We start from the raw sequence: 19,125 nt of genomic DNA, 5'->3' as shown, positions 1-19,125 counted from the left end.
TATATGTTGCACATATAGATATAGTGATTTGTGGACATACTTTAATTTCCTTAATTACTTTATACACTAGTTAGGGGCCATTAATAGCCACTAAATTAGTGGTATAGTTCAGTGGGACAATGCCATATGCTTATGCAGTTATGCATCCTTTGTTTTTATGCTGGTCCAAATTTATTGAGATTAAGGTTGGTAGAGTAGTTTTCAACTGTGACCCATTTAGCTATTTAGTTTTAGAGGTAAGCATTTTGCATAAAGTGCAATAGTAGTCACCAGTCGGTAGGTCCATGTTTTTGGGTGATGGAATGTCTTTCTTGGTGAGACAAAGAGAGTTGAGATGTTTTCTTCTATATATACTTAATACTTTACAAGGACTTCCAAGGTTTAGTAACATCAACTAAACATTATGGAGTATTTGTAGCAGGGTTCATCTTTCCTACCTATGGTTAAGGTGTGTAGCAGGAGCGGGTTGGCTTCTCATGACTCGTGGAAGGCGGAGGAAGGGAGGGATTGTTACGCGGGTAAATCTAGAGATATTGAGGGGTTTTTCTTAAACAAACACGAAGTAGAAAACACTAATGGCTGCCTTTGGATTGAATTTGGACTAATTACCTTTCTTGAATATTGCTTACACTTCACTATGATAAAGATCAAACCTCATCAACCTCACTTGAGAAGTTTACTTTTTATTCCTTATCCCTTTGAAAATTTGGATGGGTCCATCAATCTGTAAATAATTTTTTTTCCCTAAAATGAAGTAATGCGACATTATTTACATGTTTGAATGATTATTTTTATGTTGATATTACCCTAAAAATTGACCGATTAGCCTACAAATTTCACCTTCAATACCGATTTTCTCTTCTCTAGGATTCTTATTTATACATGTTCTCAATGACAATGCCTAAGTTGAAAAGCCAAATTGAGAATAGAAACAACTCAATAATAATAACTAAAAAGTAAAAAACCTTAACAAGGGTACCAAGACCATCTAGAAAAGGTGGTTTCTTTAGTATCAGGAAATGAATGTAGGCAATTTGCCAACTTTATAGTGGAGCTAATTACGTGAAAGACCAGTACCAGAATAACTAGCAACAAAACTTTTTGGTGATCAACTTGTCTGGCAATTTCTTGTTATAAAACAAAAACAAACAATTTAAACATTGTTTTTGACTGAATTATTTATTCAAATCAAAATTAAGTCTTAAATGAGATTGTAGCTTACATTGCAATAATAATTTGCTGCTAGAAATGTGAATGAAATCCCAAAACAAAATAATTTTATTATCTATACAACTCTTGGATAAATACGGAAACTCTTATACAAAATTTATTTACAATTTAGGATCAATTTTGGCTAGACAAGTCATTATGTCTGTAAATCTTAATTTTGGATTTCACATCGATTCAGATTTAGACATTAAAAACCATTGATTTCTTTTCTTTATTACTTATCCCATTTTAAAGATAAAATCTGATCTGATCTGATATGATATAATCAAATTATTTCTTAAATAAGTTAAGAGTGTCAAATTAATAAGTTAAGCTGAACATAACCTTAGTTACAGATAAATAAAACCTGACATTATGTACTTTTTCTAAGGCCAACGTCCACAAATGACAATGATTTCCTTTTAATCTTTTATGCTTAATAATGGGTCATTGGTAAAGTCAAAAACTAAGTATCACATTTTAATTATTTGATTGACTCTAAAATTGGTTAACATAATAGATTAATTTCTAATTAACACATGATTATAGTATTTAACAACTTTTATCCGTAGTAAAATGAATGCTTGTATTATCTTTATCGTGTATCAAGGGATTTTTTTTTTTTTTTTTTATGAATTTTAAAAAAAAAAAAAAAAAAAAAAAATACTTGTAACTATTACTTTGCGTATTATGCTAAAATAATAAGACAAAATAGCGACACAATAAAAAGAGCTTAATATTACAGTCATTAAAAAAATACTTCGATATATTCCACTCTTTCTCTCTCCATTTATGTCTCTCCATCATCCGTATTCCCCTGACAATCTCTCTCTATTTTCTCTCTCTTCAATTTTCGCTCTTTCATTCAATTTTCAAAGTTTCTCTTAAAAAAAAACATATCAAAAGTAAAATTATTCATTTAGAATCCGTCAACCCCATTTCTTACGCTCACTTATCCTTGTTATAAATTTTACTGTATTAAAAACATCAAATTCCAAATACCCAAAAATAGGAAATTATAAAATAAAAAAACCATTATTTAAAAAAAAAAAAAAGCAAAACTGGAAATTCTCACCGGGAAACCGCTCTTATACAGCCTGAAATCCGCTTTTCTACCCAGAAAACGGAATCCCTTTACAATTCATAACCATTTTCTGGTTTTATGCGTAATCTGTTTGACAATTTCGAGTTATTTTGATCTGGGGTTTCTAGAAAATTCTAGAAGGTGGTGGTTTTGTTGGTGGTGGATGCTAACGTGAGCCAGGGGTGCGTAGGTAAAATGGTGGAGGAAAGAGGGGATAATACGGTGAGATGGGGTACATGGGAAGAATTGATCTTAGGTGGGGCTGTTCTTAGACATGGTTCTCATAATTGGGATGCTGTTGCTTCGGAGCTCCAAACCCGTTCTCTTTACCCTTACTTTTTTACTCCTAAGGTATATCCATTTTCTCTCTCCTCTATTTTTTTTTTAATAATATGCTTTTTATTTATTTTGTCATAAATGTCATAATGTATTTATTATTTCATGAATATCTTAGTTTATGATTGGTGTAACGTATCAGGATTATTTTATGATTGCTGGAATTTTAATATCGGATTTGGTTTTGCCTTTTGTCATTATTTTATGGCGTAGTGGTGGTTCCAGGATATAGTTACATGTACTCAATAGATAATTTACCCATATGTATTTGATTTTTTTTTTAAAATAAATTTTATGCTTAGTCGGGTTGGATTTGGTATCCTAATGTTCGCCGTAGATGAGTGATTTATCTGGTTAAATAAATTTATTGTCGAGTTAAAACTTAATATAGATGGAACTTATTGAAGCCTATCATATACAACGAGGATAATGTGGCTAACTTGAATGTTAATAGAGCTTACTAAATATAGAATGTTACTCCGTTATTTCCAATTTAATAAGCCACATTTCTATTTCATAAAGTTTTAAAGTATTAGGCTAATCTGGCTGGTAAACACCCGGGTGCACTTAGAGGTAGTTGCACCCAAGACTCCAAGAGTAGTTTTTTTTGTTCATTTATTTATTTATTATATTTTTGGGTCATTTTAAGATTTTAGTATGAGCAAAAAAAAATATTTAAATGAGATAAAAAAAATCCTTGAGTCCTCCCAAAAAAAAAAAATAAAAAAAAAAAAAAATAAAAAATCCTTGAGTTCACGTTCACCTTTCACTCGGTGTATATAAATTTTTTTAAAGCCTTACTTAGAGGATTACTGCATATAAGGAGATAAAAGTGAAAATAATTAATGATATCATATATCAACATTTTATTATATGATAGGATTTTTCGTCATAAACTACCTAACCAGATTTTGTGAAAAAAAAACCTAATTTATAAAAGTGTCGTAAGAAACTACCTAATAAATGGTAAAATGTTATAAAAAACTACCTTGTAAAAGGCAAAATGTTGTAAAATACTACCTCTGTCGGATTTCCACCATAGACCCCACCTCAAAACACCCCCGAAACCACCGCTTTTATCCCCAAAATCAACACAACTTGCTTGAAATTGCCTCCACCACGTCAAATGCACCATCCAACCCCAAAACCACCACCTCTAACCCCAAAAACCACCATCTCAAAGCACAAATTTATCCTCACCAACTCGGAATGTCCTCAAACCACCCCGAATATTACCTTACCACCTTGAAAACCAACCCCCGCGGTGGTTTCTCTAGTGTTTTGAGGTGGTTCAACGTCGTAAAATTTGGTCAACCATAGAGACTCGGCCAAAGTTCATATCTTACAACATTTTACCTTTTATTGGGTAGTTTTTTACAACATTTTTTTATTAGGTAGTTTTCTTCCAAAATTTAGGTTTTATTAGGTATTTTCTGACAAAAAAATCCTATATGATATCAATATTTCAATATGTAATATCAACACTTTAATGTATGATATCAATATTTTAGTATATGATATCAACTTTAAATATCTAACAACATTTCAATATCTGATATCAACATTATAATATATGGTATCAACACTTCAATATTTGACATTGATATGAACACTACTTTTATACCTGATATCAACTTCTCATTCCTTATATCAATATTTCAATAGCAATAGCTGATATCAAATATTAAATTAAGGAATTTAATTCTTAAATCTATCCAAAATAGTAAAGAAATTGTGTTAGAGATATGAGATTAAATCATATCACACGTATATTTTTCGATATTGATTAGATCTCTCTAACAAATTTCCTTTCATTAAGAATACAAAAATGAAAATTGACTCTTCAGCAAGTCTTTTTTCATATGTCACCAACATTATTTTAGATACACCACTTCATTTCTCCTCATTGCCATTTTTTGGCTTATTGGTAGTTGTTTGTCCACAGGCTAAGACTCTTTGTCATTGGCAGCCTCTTTGTTCTTGGTGTTGTGCCAAAGTTGTAGAGATGGTGGCGTAGCTGTATTTGTTGCCGTAAATGTGGAGGTTGTAAAGTCGGAGTGTGGACAGAGGAGAGAGAGAAGGAACGATGGATTTGTTTTGAATTTATTTAATACTTCTTCCGTTCCAATAATATTGCAACAATGAGACTTTTGCATTATTCATCACTCTTGTTTGACCATATAATATGATTATACGTTAAGTAAAATGTAGTCATTTGGGATCTCGTTAGATTCGTCTCGTAAAATACTTTCACAATATTAACTTTTTGTAATTTTTACTCTTATACAATTATAGATATTTAACATATAAAATGTGCTTTAGGATGCATAATTTCATCCTTGTTGCAATTTATTGAAATGGAGGAAGTAGTAGCTTTCTACCATAAGTAGGGAATTTTTTGCATGTTAAAAATTTTCAATTATTGTGGTGGTTGGACTCAACGTGAATCTGACTTTGTGTATCTACAAATATCATTATTTTATTTGAAATTACGGTTTGTCCCATATAATTCACTATTTTTTCTTTCCTTAAAACGTAGACTATAAATAAATTTAAATTCTAATGAGGTTCACTGTTGGATATTTCTAAGGTGAATTACTTAATAATTGATTAACCAAATGTGACTTATTAAAGTGGATGGAAGGAGTTCAAAACATGATGTGTGCCCATTGGTCCTCAACTGCAATGATGTACCATATTGTTTCGGATTATTCGGAACCCATCACCATGACCATGTTGGGTTTGTTTCCAAACAATTTTCCCCTAACTCTACCTGGTCTTAAAAATAGATAGTCCTCGTTGAAACACCGATAGTCATCTTAGAAGAACAATTGTCTCCTCTAAAGCCAACTCCATTTTCCCTACCATTAAAGAAGAAATTACTCTATTGTATTATTTGACAAGGACACTAGTAGAAGGATACAAGCTATTGAAGTGATTTACATGATTTAACACTCTATTTTCTTCCATCTTCGAGTCCAAACATACCTTTCTTGTGAAATAACTTGTTAGCCAATGATTTTTTCTTAGGTGCTTCTCCTTGGAACATCATACTTGATTTTTGTTGCAAGGGCCAACCTTATAGTCGATACCGCATGTAACCTCATATCAACTACTTTGTCTTTTGCTTGTCAACAATCAACCAATCAATCAATCAATCAAAGCCTTAATCCCATAAGTGGGGTGGACTACATGAACCTAAAGTGATTATTCCATGTAGTCATTGATAAAAATCTTCCTCTATCTCTTACGGTCCAATGCCTCATCCTCATGCAAACCCATATAATTCATATCCTTCCTAACTTCTTCCAACCAAGTCATTTTCGGCCTCCCTCTCCCTCATTTAACCCCTCCATGGTCCCACTTTTGCATGTCAACAAATTTCCTAAAATTCTTTCATTTAATCTTGAGCTTCCATCTACCTTTATCCTTTATGCATCTTAACCCTTGGCTTTTAATACAACTTGTAACTTGGTTAGAACTAGTAAGAGAATAATCATATTGGCAAAGCGCATACACACACCATAATTTAACTCGGTAAAACCATGTCCCAACTTATATTATTAATCAAAATTGTTATCAGCAATACAATCCCATACCTTAAAGTTGTATGTCTCACACATATCAATAACAATGGCATATGAATCCTTAGTTTGGCTATTAATATACCCCAATTTTCTAACCTAGTCCCTCTAACCAATATTACTAGGATACAATTAAGAAGAAATCAACTTAACCAAGAAATATACTTTCCTAGTTTCATGCAATTTATCCCTAACTACAACTCTAGAATTTGGAATATATATAGCACAATATAATCTCATTAAATAAAGGATTTTTTGTCAGAAACTACCTAATAAAACCTAAATTTGTGAGAAACTACCTAATAAAAAATGTTGTAAAAATTGTTGTTAGATACTACATTAGACCAAATTTCCACTGGTGACCTAATTTTACGGCGTTAACCCACCTCAAAACACCCCCCAAAACCACCGCGGGGTTGTTTTCCAAGGTAACAAGGTTATATTCGGGGAGGTTGGGGATATCCCGAGTTGGTGAGGGTAGTTTTGTGCTTCGGGTGGGTGTTTTTTGGGGTTAGATGTGGTAGTTTTGGGGTTGGCATGTGGTGGAGGCAATTTCAAGCTAGTTGTTTTGGTTTTGGGGATGAAAGCGGTGGTTTCGAGGTGTATTGAGGTGGGTCAATGGTGGAAATCCGGTAGAAGAAGTTTTTTACAACATTTTACCTCTTATTAGGTAATCTCTTAGAACATTTACCTTTTTTTACGTAGTAGGTAGTTTCTCACAAAATCTAGGTTTTATTAGGTAGTTTCTCACAAAATCTAGGTTTTATTAGGTAGTTTCTCAGAGAAAAAATCCTTCATATACCATAAGCTAAGCTGTCAAATTCTTGCTGAAATCACCAGTTTAACACTTGTGAACACCAACACATACCCACTGCTCTTCAACTGCAGGTTTAAAATATCCTGAATTCATCACCATGCAGTGTTTATTTCCTAACAGTTATTAGGAATTTTATTTCATTTATCCGTTAATATGTGTTGTAACTGTTGTTGCTACTTTGAGTAAGAATTGGTCTTTGAAGATGTCTTATATCTTTACTGTCTCAATGAATTGGTTAGCAGGAACATGGAATACTGGAACTTAAAATTTCTTGGTTATTAGAGTTCATAAGAGATCCTTAATTCTATTTCATATCATGTCCTTTTCCCAAGGTAACTATTATAGCATGGTTGTGCTGGATAGCTCACCGGAGCTCTTATCTTTTTGAGGGCTAGCAGTCTATGCACCCCAGTGTTTTTTACTGAATCAAATCTTGATTGCTGTTAGCTTTTCTAGACTCTTAAGTGTCTTAACAACCTTAAGGTAAAAATGGTAGAAATGTAGTGCTAATGTGACAGGTAACTTTTGACTTATATGATCGACAGCAAGATGCTGTCTATTGTGTGTTTTGGACATCCCTTATTTTCCTTTTTGTTGTGCACTTATAGAAGTCGGTTGCACTCTTTTCGGCTTTTGCTGTGATTTTCAATTTATAAATTAACCTCATTCAGGGTAAAGCTGACTGCACTATGATATTGAGCAGAATATCCTTTCCCCAATTTGCTTGCTATCAAGAGGACTTACATATTTTCCGTGACTGCTACTATGTTATTGTTAGCTTCTTAAATAGGAAATTGAAACTCTGATGTCTGCAATTTGTACATCATTAGTTAAGGTCTTGTATTCTTATGTACTCTGGAGTTTTGCCTCTGTTTTCAAGGTTATGAGTTATGACTGATTATGGGCAGTAATTGGTCATTATTATTGATTGTTGCATGGATCTGGGTGTTAATCATTTGCCGTGTTAGTACTTTGATATTGGCGCCGGGAGGACTGGGACTATGGGTTTGTAGTAGTCTGCCGATGTTACTGTTTCATGGGGCTGTTACGCCTGGTAAGAAAAGGGCTCTGTTATCCAGCTCTTGAATTCACAATTTGGACTGTAGTTAGGCGCTTGAAGCTTTAAATAGTTTCTGTACTATTTTTAACTTTTATGTTAAGCAATCCCCATAGGATGTGTCGATGTGAATTACTACTATACATACTAAGTGGTGCATATTTTGCTGTCAATTTTTGCTTAGAACTTTATATACTAGTTAGAAATCAGATTTGGGTAGACAAGAAGGCAAGTTTGTCTAATTGTCTTTAGTATGAAGTATATATTACTTGATTTTGAGATATGATCAGGTTGTAATATTGGAACCTTAGAACACTAATTTGAGAAAATTTCTGTGTATGTTATTGGAAAGTTTGTCCTTGTTCTGGGCCATACATTTTGGTATGAATATGCATGATGGTAATATGTATCTGAATTTCATTGTTTGCGCTACCTTGATGATCCCTGCTTTAGATTGTTAAATGTTTTACATAGTTACTAGGATAATTTGTCTCATATGATCTTTCATGATTGGTTTGGACCAACCGCCCAAGGGATTTGACATTTCCCCTTCATCCATTGATGCCTCCTGTATTAGTTATTGCTTTCTTTTTATGTATCATGAAAAGTTAACTAATATCTAATTTGATGATTAAATAACTGCAGGTGTGCAAAGCCAAATATAAGGTGCTGCAAGAGTGTTATTCTGACTGTTCGTAAGTATAATGCTTTGCTGATTTGCTGCCACTGTTTTAATTTGATTCAGTTCAGACTATTTGATTATGTTCTGAATGTTCAACAAACTATACGATCATCATCATTTGTTTGCACTATAGCACTTAACAAAATGATTCAAAACTTGTTTTGTTGATTTCTGTGCTCTGTCAAACTCATCTCATTGGCACTTGCGTCTACTGTCTGTTGTCTGGCTGAAGAGTTGACCCAAAACGAGATTACATTTACGAATTACTATTAATGGTTAAAAGTTAGGAGTAAACTTGGAATACGAAGTCTGAATTATGATAATAATGTCTGTTAGAGAGGACTAATGGATTTTGGCAGAAACATTATATTCCTTTGTTTACTGACTCTAGCAGTAATGTAGTTTAATAGTTTTAATCTTCGTCTACCCCTTTTTCCACCTAAAATGATAATAAATAAATAAATTCCTTACTGTGAAGACTGAAGTGTCTGATAAATGCGAGAGAGAGTCCAATTTTATATGCTGAGCACAGATCTATGCAAGCCATAAGATGGGATTGCAAATAATTATAGTCTTTATGCTTCGTTGGGTTGTAATAACGAGTAAGGTGTTTTTTCTTGTGTTTTATAACCCTTTTTACTCTGGAATAACATCTGTCTCAACCTCTAAAATTGCTGAATTCTCAGTAATTGACTTGCTGTTTGTATTTTGGTTTATAGTGCTTGGTTTGAAGAGTTGCGGAAAAAGCGTGTAAATGAATTAAGTAGAGAGTTGGAGAAATCAGAGGAATCAATTGGGTAAGTAATAGTAATTGACATGTGAGAATCATGGTGTTTGTGGTGCTGATAACTTTTTCGTGCATTCATGCCACCTTATCAAATTTTTGTCTTTGACCCTTTGTTTGGACTTTGGCCTCTAACCTGGCAAAAGTTCTTCCTATTGTCTGAGTATTTGACTGTTGTTGCCGAAATTGTGGGAGTTGGAGAGGTGGTTAAACAGATTCTACAACAGTCACGAGAATGTGCTTTTAAGGTTTTAATATTTGTTTGCAGATTATTATCTTGACCAATACAAGTACAACAGTCCAAATGCGATAGTTGCCTGATTTATTTCTTTAATCAAGTTTGCTTTTTATTTTATTTACTTATTCTAGCCTTTAGGATATTCTATGTATGTTGTTAAACTCAAGAACAATTGGAGAAAACGGCTTAGCTTCTATTGATATTCACAAACGTAAACGTATCAGTACAATCAATAGATAACCCTAGCTTGCATAAAACTCCTTAACGCATATATACCATTAGATAACTATATGAGAAATATTAACATAACCGAAGACTTTCTAATAGTAATAGAAGAAATACATTCAAGAATTGAGGTGAGTTATGAGATAGACAAAACTTTGTACAGAAAGTGCTTACTGAAGACCTAATCCGTAATTTGAAGTTGGTTGCGCTGTAGAATCCATTTTACTATGGGTTCTTTTGATAAAGTTGTTTAGTACCCTGGCTGCATTTCATGTATGCGCTCTTTTTTCATTCAGGAGTTTTTTGTGATAGTATGTACTAATTCTTCTGTTTTTTTTTCTTTATTTCTTTTCTTTTTTTTTTCTTTTTTTTTTAAGAAACCTATGTATTTTTCTTTCCTTTCTTCTTTAGTTTGATTTTTATATATTATTGTCAAGAACAACCAATTAACACTTAGGCTTTGTTTGTTTTAATGGAATAATTGTTTTTGGAAAATTATTCTCAATGGAATATAATTTTAAGGAAAAGCACAATTGTAAAAATAATTTTTCTTTTGTTTGTTTCCTTACAAGAAAAATTATAGAGCAAGGGAAAGTGGAAGGGAAGAGATAGAGGAGAGGTAAGGAATGTAAGTAGTAGGGAAGAAAATGTGGCATATCTTCTTTTCAAAAGGAAAACATTATCCACTTTTGGGAACCTTTGGGAAAATTGTTTTCCATCCTTACTGACCAAACAATAGAAAATGGGAAAATAATTTTTTTGGATAATATTTTCCGTCAAAACAAACGGAGCCTTGATGGCAGATACAATTTCTTTTTTGGTTCTCTTTAGCTCTACTTAATTCAAAGGTGCTTCCTTTTTAGTTTTCAAAAATAGAAATATTTTCTCTCTCAATTTTTCTCTTTAGCTGAAGGTTAATTTTTCTTTCCATGACATAAAAACCTTTTTTCTGTTATCAATTCTCAAACTTTATTTTTTTTTACAATCTATTTGGAACCTCTTCATACTTCTTTAGATTTGGGAGGTTCAATATGGGATGCAAGGAGTTGTATAGAAGCACTGTAAACATAGAAAAACATAGGATTCTAGCAAAATTGATGAACCTGTAAAGCACCATTGTTGATAGACCCCGGTAAAGTCGTAAGACACACTATGACCACCTTTTTTAAAAAAAATTTGTTAAAGATTTATTATTAGATTATTTCAATGATACTACTTGGTTCCCTTCTTTTATTCTTAATTAGTCCTTGACCAGCCTATAACTCTATACTGCTGTCACAAGTCTATAACACTAATTTATGTCAAATAAATTTTCTTGCAGCTCTTTGGAAACAAAACTTGAAACTCTGAAATCTGAGAAAGCAGTGTGTAGTTATGCTGATCAAGGCTGTAGTGCAGCTGAATCTTCAGAACCTTTGGTCAAATCAGGAGAAAATGAATCTTTCGGTAAAGAGGTATCCCGGGATGGGTCATCTGCTGGTAGTTTCACTCAGGAAACCCGGGAAAATTCGTTACCACAGTGCCAAGCTGCTGCTACTGAAACATCAGTTGAGAAGAGAGAGAGAAAGCCCGTGGTTTTGGAGCCTTCTATAAGGTTAGAGAAGTTTCCTGGTATAGACAAATTAGCGGAAACCATGCTCTTGGAGCATGGAGTGAAGATCAAGAAGAAAAGAGGGAAGAGGAGAAGAAAGGAGATGAACAAGGACGAAAAGGGCGGAAGTGTTGGAGAAAATAACTTCAGGTGTTCACCTGATATAATGAAAACTGTAGCTAACAAAAAAGTGACAAAAGGCAATGTCCAGCCTGCGCTATCTCCCGATGCAAATGTTCAGAATCCATGTACAAGTGAGCAGGGAATGGATGAATTTGTAAAAATCTTAGATTCTATAATGGAGAATGAACATGCTTCTGTGTTCAGGCGTCGACTAGATAGCCAGGTATGAACAGTTTGTTTCTTTTATAATGCCCCCTCCCCCCTCCTTCCACCCTTTGTCCCAGATGCATGGTAATCAGAGGGAGCGACTACTGAGCAGTGAGCATTAGAGACTTGGCTTATTAGGGAGGGGATTAAACTTGGACATTTCTGATCATCATTTTAGGGTATTATTACAATGGAGAATGAAGTGAAATGATTAGTTAGTTCAACTCTACCAAAGACTGATGTTTATAATCTTCTTCACTGTCATTTCTACTGTTGACCATGCAAATCAATTATGTCATAGCTGTTAACTTAAATCCATGTTGCTTTTTTGACACCATGCTGCTTTTATGTTTGTTATTCACCTTGCACTTGGCTCATTTGATAAGAAATAATAAAAGATGATAATGGTAATGTATTTGTGTGTAATTTTGCAAGTTCCATAACAATTTCCATGGTAATGTATCCCAACTCCCAAGATGTACATTACAAATTTTCATTACTACTCGTATCTAGTAGCTGATAATTCAAATTTACTAAATTTAAACAGAATATTAGGGATGGAGTCACATCACAATTGCATCAGACTTTCTGCTTCTAAGAGCTAGGATTATTTTTTAATCCAATTTTTTTTTCTTCAAATAGCTACTTTTGAAGTTTTGAGCCATGTTGCTGATTAGTGTAATTGTTAATCTGATTTGTTGTTGCAGAAGAGAGCTAGATATAAGAGGATCATAGGACAGCACATGGATCTTGACACAATTAGATCAAGAATCGCCAACAAAAGTATCACATCAATAATTGAACTTCTGCGGGACTTGTTGCTTCTTGCCAACAACGCTCTAGTTTTCTACTCCAAGTGTACAAGAGAATACAATTATGCATTAGTATTTAGAGACCTAGTTACTAAGACTTTACATCAACATTATAAAGTGACCGGCAACAAGTTTGGTGCTGCAGAAACTCCGAAAACACCAATGCACAAACCACCAGCAAAACCAAGAAGAGATCGGCCCTTCAACAGCAAGATTTTGAACCAGCCAGTAATGGCAGTAAATAATGCTCAGGGTACGTCTACTGTTGTTGCTCGCAAAGTGTCTGGTCAACCTCCTGGCATTGTGGGTTCACCATCCTCTGCAGAATCAGCTGCTTTAACAAAGAAAATTCAGGGAAAACGAGGGAAAGTTGGGCGTGTTAGACGGGGTAATGCTGGTATACAAGCTGAAACTCCCATGAAGGTTAGAAAGAGAGCTAGAGTCAAGTAGACAGGCTAGAAATTATGTTGGAACATAGCTTTTTTTTTTTATCTTCTCTCCCTCCTAACTTCCCCTATCCTCTGTGCTCTGTTTTAGTTCTCACCTTAACTCAACTTTTGTTGCAAACGATCTCTCCTTTTGTAGTTGTAACAACTAACAAATCAAAAGATGTACAGCCTTATGATGAGAGCAATAGCTATGGTATGGTAGATTCGTTGTGTTTCTCCTTTTACCGGTACAGGGATTGTGATACATGCAGTCCGTCGTAGAGTACATCCAGATCCTTAACGTATAACGAATGAATTTACCATGAGGGAAAACATTTCGGGTTACATTGCCTTATAATGGAGAAAATCAAGAAAAATTGACAAAATAAAATCCAAATATTTTGAGCTATTCATGATAAGCAGAATTACGTAAAGTCAGCACTGAATTATTTTTAGCCTTCCAAGACACATAAAAAAGGGGTTCCATATAAGCTTCCTGATCTTTTGGTCTACCAAATTTGACTATGAATACATATCTTACAAATCAACTCTAGTTTGGAAATCTCCTCGGTTTTCTTCACAATCATATATGAAGTATAATTATTTAAACCGTATAACACGATGTATAAAAACAATTTATTTAAAAATGCGGTAAGAAACATAATGTTAAAAAACATCGTTGACAAGACATGTCGATCATTGTTTGTTACACTAGTTGAAATTACTAAACACGAAAAATTCTTTTACAAACGTACCATGGACTACGTAGTCCAATACCCAATGCACAACATCAGTCAGCAGCATGAGAAGTGCGTAGAAGCAATGTACTACTAATATCAAAGCATAGCTTCATTTTAACTAACTAATGGTTCTTCAACATTGGAAATTCCAATTGTTTTACTACAATCTAAACTTGAAAAAAAAAAAAAAAAAAAAAAAAAAAACTATTTTGTGTCCTGAATTTCTGATTTATCAATTTAATGAAATTCAATCTTCTGTTTTATTCAATGTTCTGTTTTATTAGAGTACGGCTTATGGGGAATGTATGTATTGCTTATTGGATATTGCAAATTTTGAGGTGTTCTATTGGGATTGAGCGAATTAATATGATGTACCGCGATATTAATGCCTTAAATTGCTATACTAATACATTAACAATTTAACATGGTTGCTATACTAATACATTAACAATATAACACGGTTACACGGAGCTATAATGCCTTAATGAGTTAATGATACATTACTACTACAGAGTATTCCGTACTTGTTATAATTTTGCGCTTGAATGATACGGAGTATTGGTTAAAATCAAATCAATTGGTTTTGGGTCATTGTTCTAAGAATGTATCTTTGAACTCGAGACTAATAAGAAAATATTGGAAATTTCATCATTTGAGCTATCTTTTAAAATTTCATGCTATACTCATATATATCCAACTTGAATTAGGGATGTTTTTATTTTGCGTGTCCACAAGCGTGTGTGTTTTTTTTCCTCATTAGTTGTTCTATTAATTATTAATTTCCATTACGTTGTTTATATTTTGGAACTAAACTAATACATTATGGAATTCGAAGTAACAATATAAGGCATCATTCATGATTTCATGCCACACACAAGGTTTAAAACTTTTAACTAAGTACTTGATATAGGTGACATCTAATCATTGATTTTCACTATCTTATTTCCCTTATTAACAGTATAAAACCACTAAACATAACTTTCTATCGGGAATGGGGGAAGAATTTCTCATTAAATGACGTGGCAACTTTATAATTGAAGAGTAAGGTGACACATAGCGTGTATACTTGATTAAAAACGTGTCGTTTTACGTGAATTTGGGAGTGAATGCTCCGATTAATTTTATGAGTGTAAAGGATGGTTCTTTATTGGAGTGGTGTATATTGTCTGTCTAATGGCTGATGGTTGGAAGCTGGGGAGTAGGAGTAGGATTCGGATCGGAGTGAAGGACAATAATTTTATTAATTGGTGGCGATATTAAGTAACACCCATGTAGTAATGATAATTACATGACGTAATTCTAAACACATACGATCGAAGTAATTCTCTATCTATGTTCCTCTTCGCCATTCCGTTGATTGATAGATCGATCCCACATCCACCATTCTTTCTATTTGTCTCCAATCCCGCTCTCCCACTCTAACTTTTTCGCGCAATAATTAAGCAAATTTTATTATATTTTTACATATTACGCGCACATAATAAATACATAGTTGTTATTGCGTGTATCTTAGAACTTCTCTCATCTTAAAGATGAGGAAAATTATTTTTTTATACCCAGACCAGGAGGATCTGTGAGATATTCTAACCTGGTAGGGTCCTTCTCCTTATCCAAAAAAAAAAAAAAAAAAAAAAGAAAAGAAGAAGAAGAAAGTGAGGTAAAAAAAACAAGTATAAAAAAAAAGCCATTTTCACTAGAAGAGTTCTTAATGCTATTATTGGTGTATGTTGATTTATTAAATACCGAAATTGTAGGCACATTCTGAAGCCAACATTCAATCTAAAGTTTCGTAATAATGATTTGAAATTTTACACAACTTTAAAATACAATTAAAAGGACAATTACACAACTACACTCCATCTTTCCATTAATAACGTCATAATGGACAATTACTCTTACTTTTTATTAAGTGCTCAACTAACCACGAAATATAATGGAGTGGTTTTACTTTAACAACGAAAACGAAGAATTTACAAGCATGCATACAAGTATACAGCATACACCACTTGTAGAAACAATTACAACCAAGCATAACAGATTTTAATAAGTTGGACATTAAGCAATATGTAAATAGGTCAAGCAAAACTTCAACATAAAAACTAGTCCGTATGTTTTATAAATATAAAAAGTTAATTCTAAAATAATGTTGAATTTATTCTGCATGGGCGTATTAATCTAATATGACTCAAATCTGAAATGATCCGGCTGATTAATTAGACCCAACACAAACCCTATAGAATATAAATGACTCGAATCGACACCCCAATGCATAAGACATAATCTACGATTATACTTGCTCTGTGACACAGTAAATCAAGTTCAATTCTAAGTAGAATATTGCAAAATCCGGTTGACCAAAATTTCAAGTCTAAGAGACTAGATTATTGAGATTACAAATTTCCTATAGATGTGTATGTTTCTACAAGTTTTGGATAAAAAAAAAAGAATTTTAATTTGTATTTTAGCTTACTTTTGCAATGAAATGTGCTTGTTTTTTACTATCCAAATGGACACCTGTTATCTTTGTGTACAAACAACAATGACCTTTATTTATATCAATTAATATACAAGTATTATATTTTGATATTAATTAAAATATATATTTAGATTAATTACATTATATTATTGTCCACAAATTAGGGGGAATATAGAATGTATAAAAAGCATATTATATAATGTCATTAGACTATGTAACCGAGAGTCCGAGATGCGACACATGCGATGCTTGGAAAGATTTCAAGGTGGACATCATATGGCCGTTTTTTATTTGCTGATCTTCCCATTGTTTATTTAATTATATTATCACCAACCTTGATTAATTAATGTAATCTTAGTTTCACAAGTATTAAACTACAAAAGTATGTTCTGATTCCATAAATAAAATATTGCAAACGTACTAGGTTCAAAAGTAGTCATTGTTAATTAATAATTAAGTATATCATCAATTATAATAATATTTAGAGTCGGATAATATTATAAACATTGGAAAAATACACTTTAATAATCTTAACTTTGTTCAATTTACTTTTAATAATTCCAATTAAGATTTATTATCTAATAATCCCAACTATAAAGCAAACCCGAAAAGCAAACAAATGAAAGCAATAACATTAATTTATCTGTTACAAAATTTGACATGAAAGTATATGGTTGTTGGTGATGTGCTTGTCAACTCTTATCATTTCTTTCCGTTGCTGCAATTCTGAAATTTATAACTTTGTAAACACAATTCACATCCAGTTTGTTAAGGTGATAGCACCGTACAAGTATATAAAGTTGCATTTTAAGTTTGATTATAGTTGGGGTAGATAGCTTAGTCATTTACAGTATACTTTTGTTACATATACTACGTGCATAATTTTTCTTAGTTGTCCTGACAATTAGTCACAACTGACATTAGTCATATTTGATTATTTCTCTAACTCAATCTGTCCCTCTTCACTAACTCTCTTGATTACTTAAAGATAATACAAAAGTAATATTAGTTAAAAATACTTTCATAATTAACCTCAATTTTCCTTATATTCATTTTGAGCACCCAAGACTAATCTTCAAAGACTCATGTAGAAAAATTGTTTCATACTAGTATTTAGTTACATAGCAACCCAAAATTAGAATTCTTGTTAAATTTAAATTATATTCTAACACATTAATAAATACTACTACCTCCGAATATTATTAGTTGCAACTTTGGGGTATTATTTGTGAGACATAAAATATTCCAAAGTTCATATAGGATACTAGTAATATAAGTTCATATAGGATACTAGTAAAATATTCCAAAGTTCATATAGGATACTAGTAAAATATTCCAAAGTTCATATAGGATACTAATAATATTCGAAGGTAGTACATAATTTATGTTACAATGAAGATAAGTTCATATAGGATACTAGTAATATAAGTTCACAACTACTAATGCATTGCATCAATATGTGTATAAAATTTGACTATGTTTATAATTTAGAGACAGAGAAGTATTAATAATTTAGACAACATAAGTAGAATAAATAAAATAGTGATCGTTTTCTTATTAGTCGTATTACATAAACTTAACTTAGGAAGAATCTTCCGAGAGCTAATCAGCTGTAGATGTAAGATTTCAATCCCAACATTAGCCATGCTATTACCTCAAAATTTTCAACTAATAATAGTCCATTTTGTTCGATTAAAATTAGTAATACTGAAAGCATCTTCTGACAACAGTCACAACACCACCGATATCTGATATCACTTTGCAATGGGTATTGCCCCCTTTTCAAACCTGGACAATTCAGAAATTTTGTTAACTCAATCAAATCCAAAAAACATTTGGATTTCTCAAAGAAGTGGAGTAAAACAAGATTTTTAGAACTTTTACAATACAAACAAACCCTTCAATTATAATCTTTTTGGATTTTATTTACATGGTTTTCTTTTATTGACTTTTAACATCATTATTTGGTTGAATTCGGATATAAGTGACTAATTTTATTATAGCTCTACCGAATAGAGGTCTGGTAATTGGTTGTTGGTTGTCGGCTTATTTGATCAGTTGCATACTTGCGTGTATTGACTTTTACACTGAATCGTTTTAACTTTCTAGCTTATTAAAACATGTCTGATATAAAAGGTTTGTTGGATGTTATTAACTACTTATACATGTATACCAAAAAACCAAAAAAAAATTGTTTCAAATAACTTTTTCATTTTGGCGTAAAAACTAGCTTTTCAACATGTCGATAAAGCCATAATAGAATTTTTAGAATGTTTGACTGAATCAAAAAACCAAAAGTTACTCAAAAATAATTGTTTACCAAACTAGGTCAAAGTTGTATGAGTATGCATATATTGGTTCATAAGTTCCCATAAATCATATGAGCCATTAAAGCAATTAAAAAAATTAGTAAATCATATTCAAGCCAAAAGCACAATTCAAAAATAACCCGCACCCAAACTCACTATTAACTCCATTCGAACAAACCAAGACAAGTAAAACAACTAGAGTGTATTTTTCAAAAAAAAAAAAACAACTAGAGTGTAAAAAACCAACCCGAGTGACACAATTCGAAACCAACTAAAATAAACCTAATTTAAATTTCAATTTGTATGTACACAATCATTTAACACATGTTAAGTTTAAATTATATCCGACCTTACTAAACCGGACCCAATTACCCAAATTTCCCCTTTAAACAACAAACCCAACAACAACATCAGTCTATTTCC

General features: G+C 32.4%; 1 protein-coding gene across 2 annotated transcripts; it reads left to right on the top strand.

Moving 5' to 3' along the window:
- Nucleotides 1–1,868: 1,868 nt before the first annotated feature.
- Nucleotides 1,869–13,418, top strand: LOC110706832. Of its 2 annotated transcripts, XM_021884800.1 has the most exons (5): nt 1,869–2,644; nt 8,733–8,782; nt 9,489–9,566; nt 11,338–11,953; nt 12,645–13,418. In XM_021884800.1, exons 1-5 carry the CDS (start codon nt 2,489–2,491, stop codon nt 13,197–13,199), a joined length of 1,455 nt encoding a protein of 484 aa, XP_021740492.1. In that variant the 5' UTR covers nt 1,869–2,488; the 3' UTR covers nt 13,200–13,418. The 2 variants fall into 2 exon arrangements, with proteins under 2 accessions (XP_021740492.1, XP_021740493.1); XM_021884801.1 differs by lacking the exon at nt 9,489–9,566.
- Nucleotides 13,419–19,125: the final 5,707 nt, after the last annotated feature.

This window comes from Chenopodium quinoa, unplaced genomic scaffold, assembly GCF_001683475.1.
Source record: "Chenopodium quinoa cultivar QQ74 unplaced genomic scaffold, ASM168347v1, whole genome shotgun sequence".
Taxonomy (NCBI): Eukaryota; Viridiplantae; Streptophyta; class Magnoliopsida; order Caryophyllales; family Amaranthaceae; genus Chenopodium; species Chenopodium quinoa.
Note: the sequence above shows the minus strand (reverse complement) of the source record. Positions and strands in the feature narration are given on the sequence as shown.